Here is an 18315-nt window from a genome sequence, read left to right on the forward strand (position 1 = left end):
TTCCAAAAACATGGAGCTCGATCTAAATAAAATTGAATACGTTCAAGTTGGACTCACAACTCCTAATTCTCTCGTTCTTTTACCAAATCCGGAGGGAGATCGGCAGAAACAACGTGCCGCAATCGCATCGCAAGAAGGACACATCATCGTTTTTTCGCTCAAGAAGAATGAGGTGCAAGTACATTTCAAAACGCTCGTCGGTCCATCGATTTCCGCCATTAAATTAGGAGGCACGGTCAATACTTTGCCCGATAAGATCTTTGTTGCTGCGGAAAATCGCGTTTATGGCTTCAACAAAAGGGGAAAACAATTTCTCGCATTCGATACGAATATGACGGAGAACATCAAGAGCATGTTTGTGAGTGGCACGGACCTACTTGTGTGTGGAAATCACGTTTTTAATCATTACAAGGATTGTGTCGAGCATGGCACGTATTTGTGTGGCGATACGATTGTTGATGTCGCGGGGATTTATCTCCCAAACGTAAGATTTTTCATAAAAAATTCGATGAACAAAATTAATTTTTGTATTTTTTTAGTCATCTCGGATGATTGTTGCTCTGGCATGCTCAGGACGAGTCATTCGATTGTTGGAATATTCTCGTCTAAGGTCGTCGTTGGAGCTTTCGAGTGTTCCGACAACACTTCATGTGCCTCTCAAGTCCTTTGATAAGCTCTATTGTGGGTTTGCGGATGGACAAGTTGTTGTTTTTCAGATAAATCCAATGTTGGTCGACATTAAAAGGGAAGTAATTGTTGAATTGAGTGAGAATCGGAGTGCCGTTACGTGTTTGGATACCTTTGATATTACCGGAGATGGTAAAGTTGAGTTGTTGGTAGGGCGGAGAGATGGAACAGTTCAAATTTATTCGTTACCTGATGATAATGACATGGATTTGGGAAGTGCTATGATCTATCAAGGGGTAAAATTTTATTATTTTCAAGCCACAAAATTAAGTTGTTTTGCTGAAAATATATTTTTCCGTATTTTTTAATCATTTTTTCCAATTTCAATACAAAAATTTAAGAAAATTTAAGATTTAAAGAAGCCTTCAAATTTGGAAGATTTTATTGCATTTACGGGATATCAGAGAATTTTATCAAAGAGCTCTGATTTATAATATTTTTTATCATTTTATAACTCAAAACTACCAAAAAATTTGAAACTGAAAAAAATTTTTTCTTTGACATAGTTTTGTTTTGAAAACCAAATCAAGAGCAAAACTAAATCAAAAACTGTGTCAAAAACTGTGTCAAAGCCATTTTTGTCAAATCTTGCTCCAAATGGATAAAAATTTGTCAGATGGCTCTAATTTATCATTTTTAATCATTTTATAACTCAAAACTGCAAAAAAATTGAAACTGAAAATTTTTTTTCTTTGACACAGTTTTGTTTTGAAAACCAAATCAAGAGCAAAACTAAATCAAAAACTGTGTCAAAGCAATTTTTGTCAAATCTTGCTCCAAATGGATAAAAATTTGTCAGATGGCTCTAATTTATCATTTTTAATCATTTTATAACTTAAAACTGCAAAAAAATTGAAACTGAAAAAATTTTTTTTCTTTGACACAGTTTTGTTTTGAAAACCAAATCAAGAGCAAAACTAAATCAAAAACTGTGTCAAAAACTGTGTCAAAGCCATTTTTGTCAAATCTTGCTCCAAATGAATAAAAATTTGTCAGATGGCTCTAATTTATCATTTTTAATCATTTTATAACTTAAAACTGCAAAAAAATTGAAACTGAAAAAAATTTTTTCTTTGACATAGTTTTGTTTTGAAAACCAAATCAAGAGCAAAACTAAATCAAAAACTGTGTCAAAAACTGTGTCAAAGCCATTTTTGTCAAATCTTGCTCCAAATGGATAAAAACTTGTCAGAGGGCTCTAATTTATCATTTTTAATCATTTTATAACTTAAAACTGCAAAAAAATTGAAACTGAAAAAAATTTTTTTCTTTGACACAGTTTTGTTTTGAAAACCAAATCAAGAGCAAAACTAAATCAAAAACTGTGTCAAAAACTGTGTCAAAGCAATTTTTGTCAAATCTTGCTCCAAATGGATAAAAATTTGTCAGAGGGCTCTAATTTATCATTTTTAATCATTTTATAACTCAAAACTGCAAAAAAATTGAAACTGAAAAAATTTTTTTTCTTTGACACAGTTTTGTTTTGAAAACCAAATCAAGAGCAAAACTAAATCAAAAACTGTGTCAAAGCCATTTTTGTCAAATCTTGCTCCAAATGGATAAAAATCTGTCAGATGGCTCTAATTTATCATTTTTAATCATTTTATAACTTAAAACTGCAAAAAAATTGAAACTGAAAAAATTTTTTTTCTTTGACACAGTTTTGTTTTGAAAACCAAATCTTGCTCCAAATGGATAAAATTTGTCAGATGGCTCTAATTTATCATTTTTAATCATTTTATAACTTAAAACTGCAAAAAAATTGAAACTGAAAAAATTTTTTTTCTTTGACACAGTTTTGTTTTGAAAACCAAATCAAGAGCAAAACTAAATCAAAAACTGTGTCAAAAACTGTGTCAAAGCCATTTTTGTCAAATCTTGCTCCAAATGGATAAAAATTTGTCAGATGGCTCTAATTTATCATTTTTAATCATTTTATAACTTAAAACTGCAAAAAAATTGAAACTGAAAAAATTTTTTTTCTTTGACACAGTTTTGTTTTGAAAACCAAATCAAGAGCAAAACTAAATCAAAAACTGTGTCAAAAACTGTGTCAAAGCCATTTTTGTCAAATCTTGCTCCAAATGGATAAAAATTTGTCAGAGGGCTCTAATTTATCATTTTTAATCATTTTATTAAAACTTTGAAACTGTCGAGTTTTGTTTTGAAAACCAAATTTTGTCGCCATTTTGAAAACTTTTTTAGATTAGTCATGAAAAAGCACTGAAAATAACTCAAAATTGAAAATTTAATTTTTTCCTAATTTTATTATTAGAATTTTGAACAATTTTATTACTTTCTTTTTTTTTATTATTACTTTTAGAATTTTGGTGAATCAATCTCATCAATTAAAGGAGGATGTGTTCGCCAAAACGGATATATCGAAGTTGTGGTAACTACTTATACGGGTCTCGTCTTTGGCTTGTCCACACAGTGCATTAGCCAAAGTTTTAGTGATATTAAAACGATGAATTTGGAAGGCAACAATAACATTGCGGTCACTCATGAGTGAGTTTAAGCTAAAATTTCATAAAAAAATTAAATTTTCATAAAATTTTCTCTTTTATTTTAGCGACGAATACGAAGAATTTGGAAAACACATGGCTCTGGCACGCGATCGTCAAAAAGCTTCAGCTGCAATTCTCTCATCGCCATCCAGCCCCATGCCAGGCTTGCACGTGAACGATCAATTTATGCTAAATAAAGACGATGGAACTTACGATTTATCGATTGAAATCCCGTTAAGCATCGAAGTCATCATGTTCCAATGCGATTGTCCCTTGGATTTCATAACGAAAGAAAATGTCGAGTTACGGGAGCCGAATGTGCTTGAAAATATTCACTTTAATGCAGCTTACGAAGCAAAAAGCTACAAAACTCGTCAAGATTTTAAATTTCGCACCGTTGAAGGGCAATACGGGATTTTGCAAGCTTTTGTGACTCCCGTCAACAATCCGTCGTTGGTTGAGTTGAGACGATATGAAATCAAGCCCTTGTCTTTGCACATTCGGATTCACCGAGATTTGGACAATCTTCGACCATTTAACACGTTGTCGCTGAAAGGAAATTTCTCGCAAGCGGAAATGCATAGCTGGTTGAACAATTGTATCCCTGAGATGCCGGAACGATTGGGACAAGGCGATGGAGCGCCGTTGCTGTTTAAACACGTATTTGCAACGACTGTGCTTCATTGTGAGTTTAGCAAAGGCGTTGCTGAGTTCAAAAGTGATAATTTATCGACAATTTCAATTTTGAAGGAATATCTCACGAAGGAAGCGACCAAAAAACGGATTAAATTGGAAATTTCTCAATGTAAGTTTTTTAAATTTTTATGAAAAAATTCACTTTTGAGTCATAAATTGAATTTTCAGACATCAACGACTTAAGCATCCCTCACATAATAAAAATTCTTGAACCTTTATTGATTGCCCACGTGGTTCTACGTGAAGATCACAAGCTGTTACTTGCATTATTGGAGTGTGATTTCACAACTCAGGAGGAAATTGACATCCTTTCACCCGAATATCAAAATATTTTGAACCGAGAAAAGGAAATTTTGGAAGCTTTCAAGAACGATCCTCCAATAACGAACCGCCTTTATGGATTTTTAACGGATTTGTACATCGATCGCTTCAAATTCAAGGGAATTAACGTTAAAACCAAGATTCCAATGTTGATAAAACTGCTGGAAGAATATCAATATGATACTATTGTCGAGTTTTTCCTTGGCGGAAGTGGCAATAAGAGCAACGAAAATTCAATTGAATAAAAAATTTATTCTAATTCGCGAGTTTTTCGAAGATAACACACCAGTTTCCTTGGTCGTAGTAACTTTCAATGACTTTTATCGACGGGATTTGCTGACAAATTGCTTCCAACTCGCCTTCGTTGAAGACATGATAGTACCGTAAGAAGGTTTTTGTCTCTTCCGCTGACTGGATTTGAGTTTTTCCCTTTAATTTCCACGGGACAAGGACGTCTTGATGCGCGAATTGTGTTCTATTGGTGTGAACTGGCAGCGCAATGCCGTCATTTAATTTTTCAACTTGAATTTTTGTTTCTTTCTTTTCTTCTGTTTCGCTTTTCTTTCGGATTCTCCGGTTATTTTCCTTATTTTGCCTCAAATAACTCGATTTTCTGCTGTCGGCTTCTTGATTTTTCGCCCAAACGTAAATTAATGCACGCCCTCCAGGTCTTAAAATTCTCGCCATTTCCTCAATTGCTTGTTTTCGTCGCTCATCGGTGAATAAATGATGGATAACAGCAATGCTGATGCATCCATCGATCGAGGAATCCTTAAATGGCACTGCCAGACAATCGCATTGGAAGACATTAAACGAGCGTTCGAGACAAACTTTGAGTAATCCATCACTGCGATCACATCCGATCATGCAAATTTTCGGATTGACGTTCAAATATTTGCCATTTCCGCATCCAATGTCGAGCAAAAAGCTGTTTGAGTCGAAGGATTCGAGGAATTTTTGTACTTTTGGCCATGGACTGTGGCGTGTCTCGCTGAAATGTGATGCGATTTCGTTGTAAACTTGATGAACGTTTTGATTTTCTAAAGTTGCAGCAGTTGAGGCATCGCATGTTGGGTTGGAAACATCAATTTTTGTGATATCTGGTTTTTGGGAGTCGCATAACTTAGGAAAGGAACACGTGCAAGGACCATTTCTCAATCTAAAATTAAGAATTTTAATGAATTTTTAATATTTTTTTCAGAAAATGAGAAAAACTTACTGTCTAAAAGTACAAGAAACCCGGGTTTCTCGTTTCTGCATGCTCAATCCGCCAGATTTTGGAACGACATCTGTCATACGAGGCGTTATCGAGTGTGTCCATCCATATCTGCTCTCGCCAGACATCACAAGCAACGATCTACGAGGCAAATAAAGACATGCGTGCCTCGTTTCGTCACGAAATTCCATCACTGTGTCGCCCAGCAACGACAGCGAGACAATTGGATCGCAAAATGGACTGTGGGTATCAACGTGAGGCGGAATTCCTTGTCCCGGTTCGTATTTATTGACTGTCATTTGTTCCGGTAAGAAGGAAGAAAATTCAGGTTTTTGCTTGTGAAGTCTTTTAAACACAAGAGAATCAAATTCTGAAGGAATTTTTCTGTCAAGAGGTGAATTTGGGTCGACGGTGTTCTTTCCGTAGATGAATTCAAACCCAAAATGCTTGACTAAACGATGTTTTAGAGAACCATCAACTGCTTTAGCATCCGAAACGTCAATTTTTTCAAGTAAAATCTGTTCTTCGTCTTCTGAGATGAAATCTGGTAACAAAAAAATACCATCGGGAAGTGGTTTTGTCCACAAATTTTCAACAATTTGAACTTTATCACAGTATGCCAAGTACAAAACGGCATCATTTTGTCCAAGGGGAGCCACGGCATTCATTGATTCGACAATAATTTTCGCATCGTCACAATTTTTGAACGTTATGAAGCAATAAGACTTTCCCGGGATCATGGAAATGTCTTGAACTGTCACTTGATGCTTGTGAATTTCTTCTAAAAGTCTCTCTAGCGTCAATCCTGTGAGTAATCCGGCATTCAAAACAGCCACATGCTTTAAGAATTAAATGAAAAAATTAATTTTAAACTAAAATTTTGAAGAAAAAGAACTTACTTGAGTTGGTTCTTCGGGAAATTCGATATCCATGTCATTTTTCAGCAATATTTGACATCGTTGAACTTTTCGTTGGATCTTACTTTTCAAACTTTTACTGAGTTTCATGTTGATTAAAGTTTATTTTAACTGGAAAAAGGGAAAATTCGTGAGGAAATCGATCAAAACATGTGTTTTTATTTACATCAGGCACTCAGTATTGTCTTTTTTCGGTCCGAAACACACAAATTTTACAGTTTTTCGAATAAAAATCTCATAAAAATTGGTTTGTATTCTGTCAAAAAGTCATTAAAAATAAACACGAAGGAAAAATTAATATTAATTAAGTTAAATTTTCGAGTAAAATGGCCAGCAAATCAACCACTAAGAAGTTTAAATGGTCCATGGAGACGACAACCAAGTAAATTTCTTCAAATTTTATCGATTCACGCAATTTTCACTCAACTTTATCCCCGTTTTCTGTGTTTTCAGACCGCGATCCGATATGCAACTCACATCTCCGCCCGGATTCAACTTGTCCGTGGGCCAAAGTCACAACGAAGTTGCCAAAGACGAGGACCAATCGCGTCTCATCATCAAGAAAAGTTGGGATATCGCCTTGGCGCCCATCAAACAAGTGCCCATGAATTTACTTTTCATGTACATGTCGGGCAATTCGATTTCCATTTTCCCCATTATGATGGTTGGCATGATGTTGATCCGGCAAATCAAGGCACTTTTTTCGACGACAGCTACTTTTAAGTTAATCGAGGGCACACAAGCAGGCGGGCAGAAATTCGTCTTTTTCTTGGGAAATTTAGTGAATATTGGACTGGCTCTGTACAAGTGTCACAGTATGGGACTGCTGCCAACTCACACGTCAGATTGGTTGGCTTTCGTGGAGCCGCAATCGCGACTCGAGAACTACGGCGGAGGGATTTCGTTGCTTTAGAGCGGCATAGAGAGTAAATTTAAATGTAGCGTGGTTTTTATTTCAATTTTCTTCGTAAAAATAATTGACTAAAATAAATTAACATTGGCAGATGGCGATTTTTACTTCTTTTTACCTTCCTCAGCGAGAGTCTTCACCAAATCGAGAGTCTTTTCGATTATTTTAACGGTGCCATCAGTTTCCGTCGTCGTCTCTGGCCTGCAAACAAAAATCGACATTAACATAAAACTCCAAAAAATATAATCTCATGTCTTTTTTATTTCATTTTCTGTCAAATCTTCAAATTATCTACTGACTACGAAAAATAATTTAAATAATATCTGATTTTGAAGATCTTTTTTACTTTTTCTTGTTCTCATCCGCGAATTTCTTCAGTTTTTCCACTGTTTCTTCGAATAATTTTGTTGGTTCATCCACTTTGGGCACATCATAATTTTGTCTATAAAGAAATTTTCCATAAAAATTAAAGCCAAAATTGAAAAATTGAAGATTTCTTACGCTACGTAGATGCCTGAATACACGCCAGCGGCAAAGATGATCTGAAAAAAGCAAGAAAATTATGTAATTTAGCACTTTAAAGGCAATTTCAGGTTCAAGGACGTTCAGAAATTTTGGGTTTTTGGCAAAATTTTACTCACCAGTCCTTTTAACATGATGATTTGATGGCTGCCAACGATCGACTAGGTTAATGAGGTTGTTTAGTTACTAAAATTTCAAATAATTGTCCAAAATTGGGTTTAGTAAAATGTTAAAAATTGCTTCACAGGTTTCGCGTGTGCATTGTTTTTTTGGAGATTGACAAACACATGATTGTTATTGCGTTTTTAGCTAAAAAATTGTCTTTTTGATGGTTGTCCGTGAAAATTTATTGAATAATTTTTTAAATTTTTTTGAATGAAAACAATTAAAAATGTTTAGAAATTTAAAATTTTATAAAATAAAATTTAATTAAAACAATTTAATCAAGAATTATAAACAAAAATTTAATGATAAAAATTAAAAAAATTAAAATTAACTAAAACGAAAAAAAATTAAAAATTAAATTTTATTTGGAATTTTTCAAAAATTTTAATGAAAAATTTATACAATAAAATACATTTTTATCAACATTGACAATTTATTGAATTTTTTTTAATATTTTTTTCACTATTGCTTATTAAAACATATTTTAAAAAATTAACAAAACAATTTAGAATTTTTAAATTTTTGAAATATGTATTTTTAATTAAATAATTCAATCAAATTTTATAATAATTTTTTAATGGTAATATTTATGATTTTTTTAATAATAATAAATGTCTTACTGAAATTTTTTTAAAAATTTTGATGAAAATTATTAAAAATATTTTTTTAAATTAAAGGATACTTAAAACATTTTTTTATTTGAGATATTCAATTAAAATTTACTTAGTGTTAAATTTTTGAAATAAATTTAATGATTTCTATCAAAAATTTTTTATTTTGTGAACAATTTTTAAAAATATTATACGAAAACTATTGAAATTATTTAAAAAATTTGACTTAAGATGAAATTTTTTAAAAATTTTTAATAAAAATAACTGTAAATTACAAAATACGCTCAAATATCTTCAAAAAAATTAAAAGTCGAGTTTAAATTAGTTCAAAATCTCACCACCAGACGACTTTCCCTCATTTTTTGCGATTCTCAGAACGAAGTCGTCTTTGTCTTTTGTTTATTTCTTTAAAATACAATGTTGTATAAACATTTGCCTCTGTTAGCAGTATCAGATTACGGTTACTTCATCATCCGTCCCTAAGTTCATCTAATTCGCAATCACAATCAAATCAGATCTCAAGTGAAACGAAAGCAAAATTAAAACTTGCGACGTGACTTTTTTCATATTATTTCACAATGCGTCGCAGAAAGTGAGTCATTTTCGGATTTTTTGCTTTAAAAATATTCTAATTTTTTAATTTTTCAGCTTTCAAAGACCTTCGTTACCATCGTACAACCCAAATCTGGAGTTACCCAAGATTTTCTCGCCAGAAGATCAACTTTTTCAACCGACGAATTTCGCAAGTTTGTCGTCATCAACCAAAAGTGCCTTCCGTGAATTGGTCGAGTACCAAAATAATGAACATCAACTCACAGCAAAAACGTATCAATTTATCGCTCCGTTGCTCACAGAAATCGAGGATGCGCACATTCAGGTCAAGCTGGAGTACATTCGGTTACTCAACAAGAGGCTTGAAAGGCATCAAAGCAGCTTCCATGACTACAAACTTTTCGTAATTTTTAGCAAATTTACGATTTTTAATTAAATTTTCACAAAAAAATTTAATTTTTTAGATGGATGTTGCCAAAGAAATGCCTCCAGAAGCGAGTGAAGGTGACTACGTGCTGTTACGAACGATGGAAGATGTGAAATACGAAGAAGACAAAGACTACCGCTTATCAATTACGCGCGTTAATGAGACCTATTTAGAAGTTCGCACCTCAGAACATTGCCGAAATCGCTTAGAAGCCACCAATTACGAGGTTCGCTTTCGCAAGGATCGCACAGTATTCCGTTTCGAGCAACATGCCCTCAATTCGTTGCCATCAGCAGTCATTGAAAATGTACTTTTTCCCAAAAAATGTGGCTTACCTGCAGATCCTAATGCGATGAAATTCGAATGGTGCAGCAACAGCGTCAAAACAAATCCCGAACAACAACAAGCTGTTCGAAATATCGTCAATGGATCCGCATACCCGGCACCTTATATCCTCTTCGGACCTCCGGGAACGGGTAAAACAACCACTTTGGTAGAGACAATCGCCCAAATTCGCAAAGTCAAGCCCGAAGCAAATATTTTGGTGTGTGCCTCATCGAATTACGCTTGTAACGAAATCATGTCCCGACTACTGGATTTGAATGTTGTTGACGAAACCGACATGTTTCGCTACCTTTCGAAGAGCCAAATGCGAAAACTCGATACAATTGAGGATCGAATCTTGGAATTATCGAATATTGATAAGAATCAAATGTTTAATATTCCGACAAAAGAAGACCTGCAAGGGTACAAAATCATTTTTTTAACACTTGTGACAGCGGGACGTTTACATCTCCTCGAGATGGGCACAAATTGGTTCGATTACATCATCGTCGATGAAGCGGGAAGTGCCACGGAAGCATCCACAGTAATTCCAATCGCTGGTTTCGTGTCTGTTTCGTCGTATTTGAAGCACAAACGAAATCACGTCGTTCTTGCGGGCGATCCAAAACAACTGGGACCCGTCATTTGTCACAGATCCGCGGAAAAACTCATGTACGGGCGTTCCATGCTCGATCGTCTCATGGAATTGGAGTTGTATAAACCGGATGAAAAGTCAAAACGCTACAACGCTGCTTGTCTCACAAAGTTACTTCAAAATTTCCGTTCGCACAAGAACATTCTCGACATTCCAAACAAGCTTTTTTATGACAATGAATTATTGGCGATGGCAAAACCAGCAATTACGGACATTTGTCTGCATCAACAAATCCTGCCAAATAAGAAAGTTCCAATTATTTTCCATTCCGTCTACGGGGAAACGTTAAAAGAAGACGATAACCCAAGTTTATTCAATTTAGAAGAATGTAAAGTAGTTTTGAATTACATTCGTAAGGTTTTGCTCATGACTTGCCCCAACGGCGAAAAAATCGAGCCAAAGGAAATTGGAGTTATCTCACCGTATCGGCGCCAATGCGTGGAATTAACGAAAATAATTCGAAAAACGCTCAAATTGTACGACATTGAAGTCGGAAGTGTCGAACAATTTCAAGGTCAAGAACGAAAAGTCATCATTTTGTCGACAGTTCGTTCAAATACCGAAACAATTGGATTCCTCAGCAACCCGAAACGACTTAACGTGTCGATAACACGTGCCAAAGCTCTCTTGATCATCGTCGGCAATCCCATTACCTTGCAACTCGACAACAAATGGCACAAACTCATCAAGTACTGTGTCGAACAAAAGGCATGCAAAGGTGGTTTTGTGCCTCTTAAGAAACACGTGCGTGGTCGTTTCAAAGATAAGCGCAAGTCAAGTGCCCAAAAAGCACTTAATGACCAATTGAAGCAACTTACGCTTGAAAAATTGCCTGAATCTGCTCCTAAAAAGACAATTTTGCATCACAAAGCTCCAACTCCATCCACTTCGTCGGGTTGTACTTCAGCAAGTTTCACGGATGACAACACGGATGACGAAACAACGGCAGATTTGGTGTCTGATTCCGAGTTAGATGACATCCAAGTAGATATCAATGTCTTAACGGACGACGAGGAAATCGCAATTCCGTGTTTTAATGCTTCCGAAGACGTTTTGACGACCGACGATGAAGATGAAATTGACGAAAGTACAAATAATAATGACGAAACGATAACTGCTGAGCCAAAGAATGACACAAATGATATTTTCGCAGCTGAATTCGAATTTCACATTGACTCGTTCGGGTTCGCTCAGTGATTTTTCCCTTGAATTTCCTTTGAATTGTATTTTCTATCACTGTAAGAAAGACTAAAAAATTCATGACGTACAAAATTTTCTACTAAAAAAAATATATTTTGTATGAAAAACTAATTTTTTCATGATTTTTTAAATTTTAGCTCTTTCCATTTGCCATCCGGAACACAATTTAGCTGCCCAATGACGATTTCCATGGAATAATTTCGAGTTCGATACTCCTCTGATGAAGTAAAAACAATTTTCTTACATTTCAGGAACTCAATTACTTCCTTGGTTCGTGTGCAGGACATTTCATTTCCGCCGAAGATGAAAATTTCCAAGTTTGGAAGGAGTTCTGACAGACTTTCGACCTCGATGTCGGATAAATCGTTCGAAAAAAGCCAAAAACTTTTCAATTTTTGGTTGTTCATTAGCAATTCCGGCGGAAATTCTTTAATTTTATTGTCATAAAGTCCTAATTCTCTCAAATTTTCTAAATTTTCGAACAAATTTAAGCTCAAGTGTGTGAGTTGGTTGCCTCCAAGATCGAGATTTTCCAAAAATCTCAAGTCATGAAAGGTATTTTCATGCAATTCTGTGATATTATTCGCCCACAAATTTAATTTTATCAGTTTTTTGCAACTTTTGAAGGCGTCTTCGGTGATTTTTTGTATGCCAAGTCGGTAAATCCTTAAAACCTCCAACGATGGGAAATTTTTGCAAATGTTTGAAGTGAAAATTGGAATCACACTTGAACGAAAGCTGATTTCTTTGATGAGTTCGGGCACTCTTGAGGTTGGCTGCCATTCGGATTGTGAATTTGGACAAACGTTGTAAAAAATGCAATATTTTGTGCTTTGTTCACATTTGTGGATGGCAACTTCCTTTTCCGTGCATGAAGAAGATGACTCAAAAATCGCAGTGCTAAGTATTAAAATCAATTTTAAATCCATTTTTGTCTAATTGAATGAGACTTTGAGATGAAACTGATCTAAATTTGTAAGAATTTCTTATCAGCATCACCTTGAAATGCATTTTTTTTGCATCGAAATAAAAATCATAAATTAGGTTCAAATTTTTTTAAAATAAAATGAAGATGGGACCTAAATTTAAAAAAAAAATAAATACTCCTCCATACAAAATAAAAATTCAATAAAAATATTTTTAATATTAGTCAAAAATTTAAAAAATAAAAAAAAAAAAAAATTAAAAAAAATTAAGACCGCTTCAAATGACTCAATAGTTTTGTCCGATGCCCCAAACAGATCAAAAACGGTAATTTGTAACGGCCTCATAGATAAAGCTGTCAAACGAAACCGTTACATTTTTGTTTACCTTTTATTTTTTATCGTCATTCATCTGATTAATTTTTCGTAAAATTTCCTGAAATTCTCGATAAAATGAGTGAAACATTCATCCAAGAAGCCCCCCAAGAGTTTGACATTCATGATCATCAAATGCATTTAGTAGAAACACGAGTAGATGTAAGAAATTAACAAAAAATCATGAAAAATCTCTAATCTCTTGTCCTTTCAGGCCATACAATATTGCAAAAAATTGACCATCCAAGAAGCACAAATCCTGCAAGATAAACTCGTGAGTGTCCTTTCAAACTGTTTGAATCAAAAAATTAATTTAATTTTAATTCAGGACGACGTAAAAGTAGTTCTTCACACCGCAGCGCCCGAATTCAGCTCCGATGAAAAGTTCATTGAACCGAGGGAAGTCGCCTTTCAGAGATTCGATGACGAAGCCATGCGAGAAGTCGAGAACCGGATTCAAACAATCAAGCACATTAAAGAGCTGATGAGGAAGAAAAAGGCTTCCAGTTGAGAAAAAGCGAAATTTTGTTGAGTGAACGAGGAATTGTACCTGGGCTGGTCTGTCAAATAACTGTGAATGATAATATCAAAACAAAACATTGATTAGAGAATAAAAGTCGACGTTTTTGTGTAATTTTAACTGAAATTACCGTCGTTTTTGTGTCTAAAATGTAATCAAGTTGTCGTTGTCCCTCGTTGCATCTCGAAAATAATCAAAATTTGACAAAGATTCGCAAAAATCGGATAAATTTACGTGAAAAAAGCATTGTTGACGATCCAAAAAAAAATCCACATCACACAAAAATGAACGTTTTTCGCATTCGGCGAAAAGTTGCTCTACTTACGTGTGGTCTTGTAGTTGCGATTTTCCTCTTGTTGTATGTCATCATCAACTACCAGATCTCTTCGGAGATGCCCAAAGTCCCGGAAATGAGTTACATCGAGGAACGACTGAAAAAAGCGGAGAACGAACATCGACAGCGCGTAGAAAAAACACTGAAAAAAGATGCTGCGGCAGCTCATCATCAATCCCCGCGAGATTGGGTGCACATTAAACGCGGAGGACCTCGTTGCTCGTTACAAACAGACGTTACCCCAGTTGTCGATGTGCAAATGTTGGAAGTTTATCGCGAAACAGAGTTCGATAATCCGAATGGCGGCGTATGGAAGCAAGGATGGGACGTGCAAATCACTCCAGGTCGCTTCAGTGAAGAAAACAAATTAAAAGTTTTCGTTGTTCCGCATTCGCATAACGATCCGGGATGGATTCAAACGTTCGACGAATATTACGAACGCAGTACGAAACAAATTTTGGCAAATATGCTGCGACATTTGACCGACGACGAGCAAATGACTTTTATTTGGGCGGAAATTTCGTATTTTTCGCGTTGGTTTGAAGCTCAATCCAAAGAATCGCAAGGCAGAGTGAAGCAATTGTTGAAAAGGAAGCAGTTGGAGTTCGTTACCGGCGGATGGGTGATGCCAGGTGAGATTTTAAACTTCAATTTCCGGTATTTTTTTGAAAATAAATTTAAAAATAATTACAGATGAGGCAAATTCTCATTGGTATTCGATCATTGAGCAGCTGGCTGAAGGTCAACAATGGTTGAAGAAGCATTTGAATGTCACACCAACTTCAGGATGGTCTATAGATCCTTTTGGGCATTCGCCATCTCTGGCATACGTTCTCAAACACTCGGGATTTGAGAATCATTTGATCCAGAGGACACATTACGTCGTCAAAAGAACGTTAGCAAGGAAGCGACAACTTGAGTTCAATTGGAGACAACTTTATGACACGGATGGAAGTACGAGTCTTTTTACTCACATGATGCCATTTTATTCGTATGACGTGCCACACACTTGTGGACCCGATCCAAAGGTGAGTTTTAAGACAAAAAAGCTAAAAATTTTGAAAACTTTTTTAATTCTTTTGTTTAATAAAAAGTCAAAAGAAGATGAATTTTAGCTTTAAGTCAATAGTAAAACTTTAAGTCAAATTTTAAGTCTTAAGTTTTAACTTAAAGCTTAATTTTTCAAAAAAAAAAAAAATTTTTTTTCATGAAAAATCGAAATATGAGTCAAAAGTATTTGTATTTCGGCTTTTTAAGTAAAAATAAAAATTTTAAGTTAAATTTTAAGTCAATTAAGTTAAAACTTAAGGCTTAAGTAATTTTTGAAATAAATCTTTTTTTGTTAAAATTTTATTATAGAAGTAAAAAATAATGTTTTGACTTAAATTTGTGTAATGGCTTTAAATTAAGATTAAGTCAACTTATAAACTTAGCATAAATCTCGTATTAAGTTTCATTAAGTTAAAATTGCTAATAATCGGCTTGAAACTTAAGCTTAAGCTTAATTAAGTCAATTAAAAAATTTATTTGCAATTTTTCTTAAATTTTGAATTTTTGATTTTTTTTCACACTTAAGCTTAAGTCAAAATATTTTTTTTACTTTAGCTGAAGTATCTGTCTTAAAATTTTTAACAATTTTTTTTTCAATTTTCTATCTTTTAGATTTGTTGCCAATTCGATTTCAAACGATTACCTGGTTATGGACTCACTTGTCCGTGGCATGTTCCGCCTCAAGTAATCACGGATCAAAATGTTGCCCAACGAGCTGCTTTAGTGATCGATCAATGGAAGAAAAAAGCCGAGTTATATCAATCAAATTCCGTTTTAATCCCCTTAGGCGACGATTTTCGTTACAGCCAAAGCACCGAATGGGAAGCGCAACGACAAAATTTCGAAAAATTATTCGAATACATTAACGGCGAACCAACTTTAGGAGTCGAAGCTAAATTTGGAACACTCCAAGAGTACTTTGACTCGGTAAGACGCGATCAAAGCCTTTCCGAATTCCCTTCGTTAAGCGGGGATTTCTTCACGTACGCCGATCGGGATGATCATTACTGGTCCGGGTATTACACATCGCGTCCTTATCACAAACGAATGGATCGTGTCTTGTTGAATTACATTCGTTCTGCCGAAATGTTGCATTCCTGGTCGAAATGGGAAACAGAAGCTGGTTTTGATAAACTTTTAACTGCTGCTCGTCGTGAACATTCGCTTTTCCAGCATCATGATGGCATCACGGGTACCGCAAAAGATCACGTTGTTGTCGATTACACGACGCGCATGGAAGAGGCCATCAAAAATTGTCGTCATGTCATCCAGCAGGCAGCTTTTCGCTTATTGACAACGGAAAGTATCTACCAAGCAGATCCGCAATTCACGTATTTCAGCATTGATGATTCCCGTGCAGCGGGTCCCGATGAAAATCGCCCGACAATTATTTTGGGTGAAGATTTGCCCAAGAAATATGTCGTTTTGCACAATTCTTTGCCCTATGCAAGAACCGAAGTTGTTGAATTTTTCATCGCCAAACCTTATGTGATCGTCACGAATGCTGATGAGTCCATTACATATTCGCAAGTTGCTCCCGTTTGGTCCTGGCATCGCGGGCATCACATTGATTCGTTATTACCGCAAGCTTCAACGACCAAATATCGCTTGATGTTCAAAGCTACCGTGCCGCCGCTTGGTTTAGCAGTTTACATAATCCACGCGAAAAATTCCGCCGAAGTCGTTAGCATGGGAACGACTTTTACGAAAACTGTTATTTACACGCCGCAACCATTTTCGGTGCATACCATGGATTACCCATATAGCGTGGAGTTTGCGGATCCGCGTGATGTTTTGGTCAAACAAGAAGGCGAGGGAAGCGTTTCAGCGGCATTTAACAAAAATGGGCTCTTGACGTCGCTCGCAACAGACACGAGTGTTCAAAATGTCTCAGTTAGCGTGAATTTCCTGAAATATAACACAAGAACCGGATTACAGCAGAAAAGTGGGGCTTATTTATTCTTACCGGGAGGCGAAGCACAACCTATACCACTTGATGATCCCATTGTCTTAGTCAGCAAAGGTCCTATAGAGTCAAGTGTTTCGACCAGTTTCTCGTTCGGCATTCACGACACGATTTTACGAGACAACAGTGTTGAGATACGGAACACAATCGACATCAATGGCATGGATAACTCGGAAATCGTGATGCGTTTATCGACAAATATCGATAACGAAGAAGTTTTTTACACAGATTTGAATGGATTGTCCTTCGCGAAACGTGAAAGGTTCTCCAAACTGCCGCTGCAAGCGAATTATTATCCAATTCCGACGGGAATCATCATTGAAGACGATACTACAAGACTTACACTTTTGACTGCCCAACCGCTGGGCGGAAGTTCATTAAGCCCAGGCGAACTTGAAATCATGCAAGATCGACGTTTGAACCAAGATGATGATCGCGGGCTTGGTCAAGGAGTTCTCGATAACCGTCCCGTGAATCACATTTTCCGTCTCGTGCTTGAACAACGTGAAAAATGCCGAAAATTAGATGCTTCGTATCCTGCGGCATTTTTAACCCCCAACGCCCACATGGAACGTCAAACACTGTTACATCCCATGGAAAAATTAATCTTCAACGAGAACGAATGGAATGGCATTCAACCGACTTTTGGACAGAATCACAAGCCATTGCAAGAAGGCATGGAAATAGTTTCGCTCAAATCTTTGTCAGCGGAAGCGAAGGGAATAATTTTGCATCGCACACAACTCGAACAATGCGAATCGAGTGTCCCGGATGGCGATCATGAGACAATTAGCTTGAAGAAAGTCCTTGGTGAAGAATATCAAAGTATCTACAAAGCACCGCTGACATTCGTGAAGAAATTATCGCCCGTGACGCTGGAAAATATTGATTTTTGTCCGATGGAAACAAAAGCTTTCATCCTAAATAGATGAAAACGGCTCTACGTGTTCCGACGACACACGAACAATAATTTACACGAAATTCGAACAAGAAAAAATTCGAAGAAAAAGCAACATTAAGAACAAATTCCAAAGACATTTAGTGCAGATTTCTAAAAAAAAAGCAAAAAATATCTTTAAAAATTCCAGAGTTCAATTTTTTTTTAAATTTTTATTTTAACTTTATACTAACGAGTATAGAAAAAAATTTATGTACAAACTTATTTAGTTTTCAATTGTGATAAAACTAAAAAAAAATGTTTTAATTTTTAACATTAAAAAAAATAGAACAAAATTAGATGCAATTTTTGTCATAATTTTAAAAAAATAATTAAAGATAATAACTTAAATGTAGATAGAATAAATAAGAAATTATCTCCTATTTCCTCCTACTATTTAAATCTACTTAAAATATCACCTTTTGAAATCACTTTTTTACTTTAACCCCGAACGCTAAGCTATAAAAATAAATAAAATATGAACAAATATTTATGAGCAA

The 18315-nt window shown here is 35.3% G+C and overlaps 6 protein-coding genes across 6 annotated transcripts; 4 read left to right on the forward strand and 2 right to left on the reverse strand.

Annotated features, from left to right (window-relative positions):
• Window positions 1-10: 10 nt before the first annotated feature.
• LOC134837315 (Bardet-Biedl syndrome 7 protein homolog) lies at window positions 11-4456 on the forward strand. Its single transcript, XM_063852685.1, has 5 exons — window positions 11-484; window positions 540-923; window positions 3011-3195; window positions 3260-3999; window positions 4059-4456. Exons 1-5 carry the CDS (start codon window positions 11-13, stop codon window positions 4454-4456), a joined length of 2181 nt encoding a protein of 726 aa, XP_063708755.1.
• On the reverse strand, window positions 4444-6504 carry LOC134830283 (alkylated DNA repair protein alkB homolog 8). The gene is made up of 3 exons (XM_063843714.1): window positions 6327-6504; window positions 5431-6266; window positions 4444-5370 (listed from the first exon to the last, which is right to left on the reverse strand). Exons 1-3 carry the CDS (start codon window positions 6432-6434, stop codon window positions 4467-4469), a joined length of 1848 nt encoding a protein of 615 aa, XP_063699784.1. The 5' UTR covers window positions 6435-6504; the 3' UTR covers window positions 4444-4466.
• An 85-nt stretch (window positions 6505-6589) lies between these two features.
• On the forward strand, window positions 6590-7347 carry LOC134828805 (ER membrane protein complex subunit 4). Its single transcript, XM_063841795.1, has 2 exons — window positions 6590-6726; window positions 6798-7347. Exons 1-2 carry the CDS (start codon window positions 6671-6673, stop codon window positions 7255-7257), a joined length of 516 nt encoding a protein of 171 aa, XP_063697865.1. The 5' UTR covers window positions 6590-6670; the 3' UTR covers window positions 7258-7347.
• Window positions 7316-8077, reverse strand: LOC134828817 (uncharacterized). Its single transcript, XM_063841806.1, has 4 exons — window positions 7896-8077; window positions 7756-7796; window positions 7601-7696; window positions 7316-7455 (listed from the first exon to the last, which is right to left on the reverse strand). Exons 1-4 carry the CDS (start codon window positions 7908-7910, stop codon window positions 7359-7361), a joined length of 249 nt encoding a protein of 82 aa, XP_063697876.1. The 5' UTR covers window positions 7911-8077; the 3' UTR covers window positions 7316-7358.
• Window positions 8078-8927: 850 nt separating this feature from the next.
• On the forward strand, window positions 8928-12044 carry LOC134838130 (putative helicase mov-10-B.1). Its single transcript, XM_063853601.1, has 3 exons — window positions 8928-9144; window positions 9201-9507; window positions 9569-12044. The coding sequence occupies exons 1-3, from the start codon at window positions 9131-9133 to the stop codon at window positions 11705-11707; spliced, it is 2460 nt and encodes an 819-aa protein (XP_063709671.1). The 5' UTR covers window positions 8928-9130; the 3' UTR covers window positions 11708-12044.
• A 962-nt stretch (window positions 12045-13006) lies between these two features.
• On the forward strand, window positions 13007-18259 carry LOC134827818 (alpha-mannosidase 2). The gene is made up of 5 exons (XM_063840662.1): window positions 13007-13170; window positions 13223-13282; window positions 13337-14494; window positions 14556-14890; window positions 15525-18259. The coding sequence occupies exons 3-5, from the start codon at window positions 13813-13815 to the stop codon at window positions 17808-17810; spliced, it is 3303 nt and encodes a 1100-aa protein (XP_063696732.1). The 5' UTR covers window positions 13007-13170; window positions 13223-13282; window positions 13337-13812; the 3' UTR covers window positions 17811-18259.
• The last annotated feature ends 56 nt before the right edge of the window (window positions 18260-18315 follow it).

Source organism: Culicoides brevitarsis, chromosome 1, assembly GCF_036172545.1.
Source record: "Culicoides brevitarsis isolate CSIRO-B50_1 chromosome 1, AGI_CSIRO_Cbre_v1, whole genome shotgun sequence".
In the NCBI taxonomy this organism is placed as follows: Eukaryota; Metazoa; Arthropoda; class Insecta; order Diptera; family Ceratopogonidae; genus Culicoides; species Culicoides brevitarsis.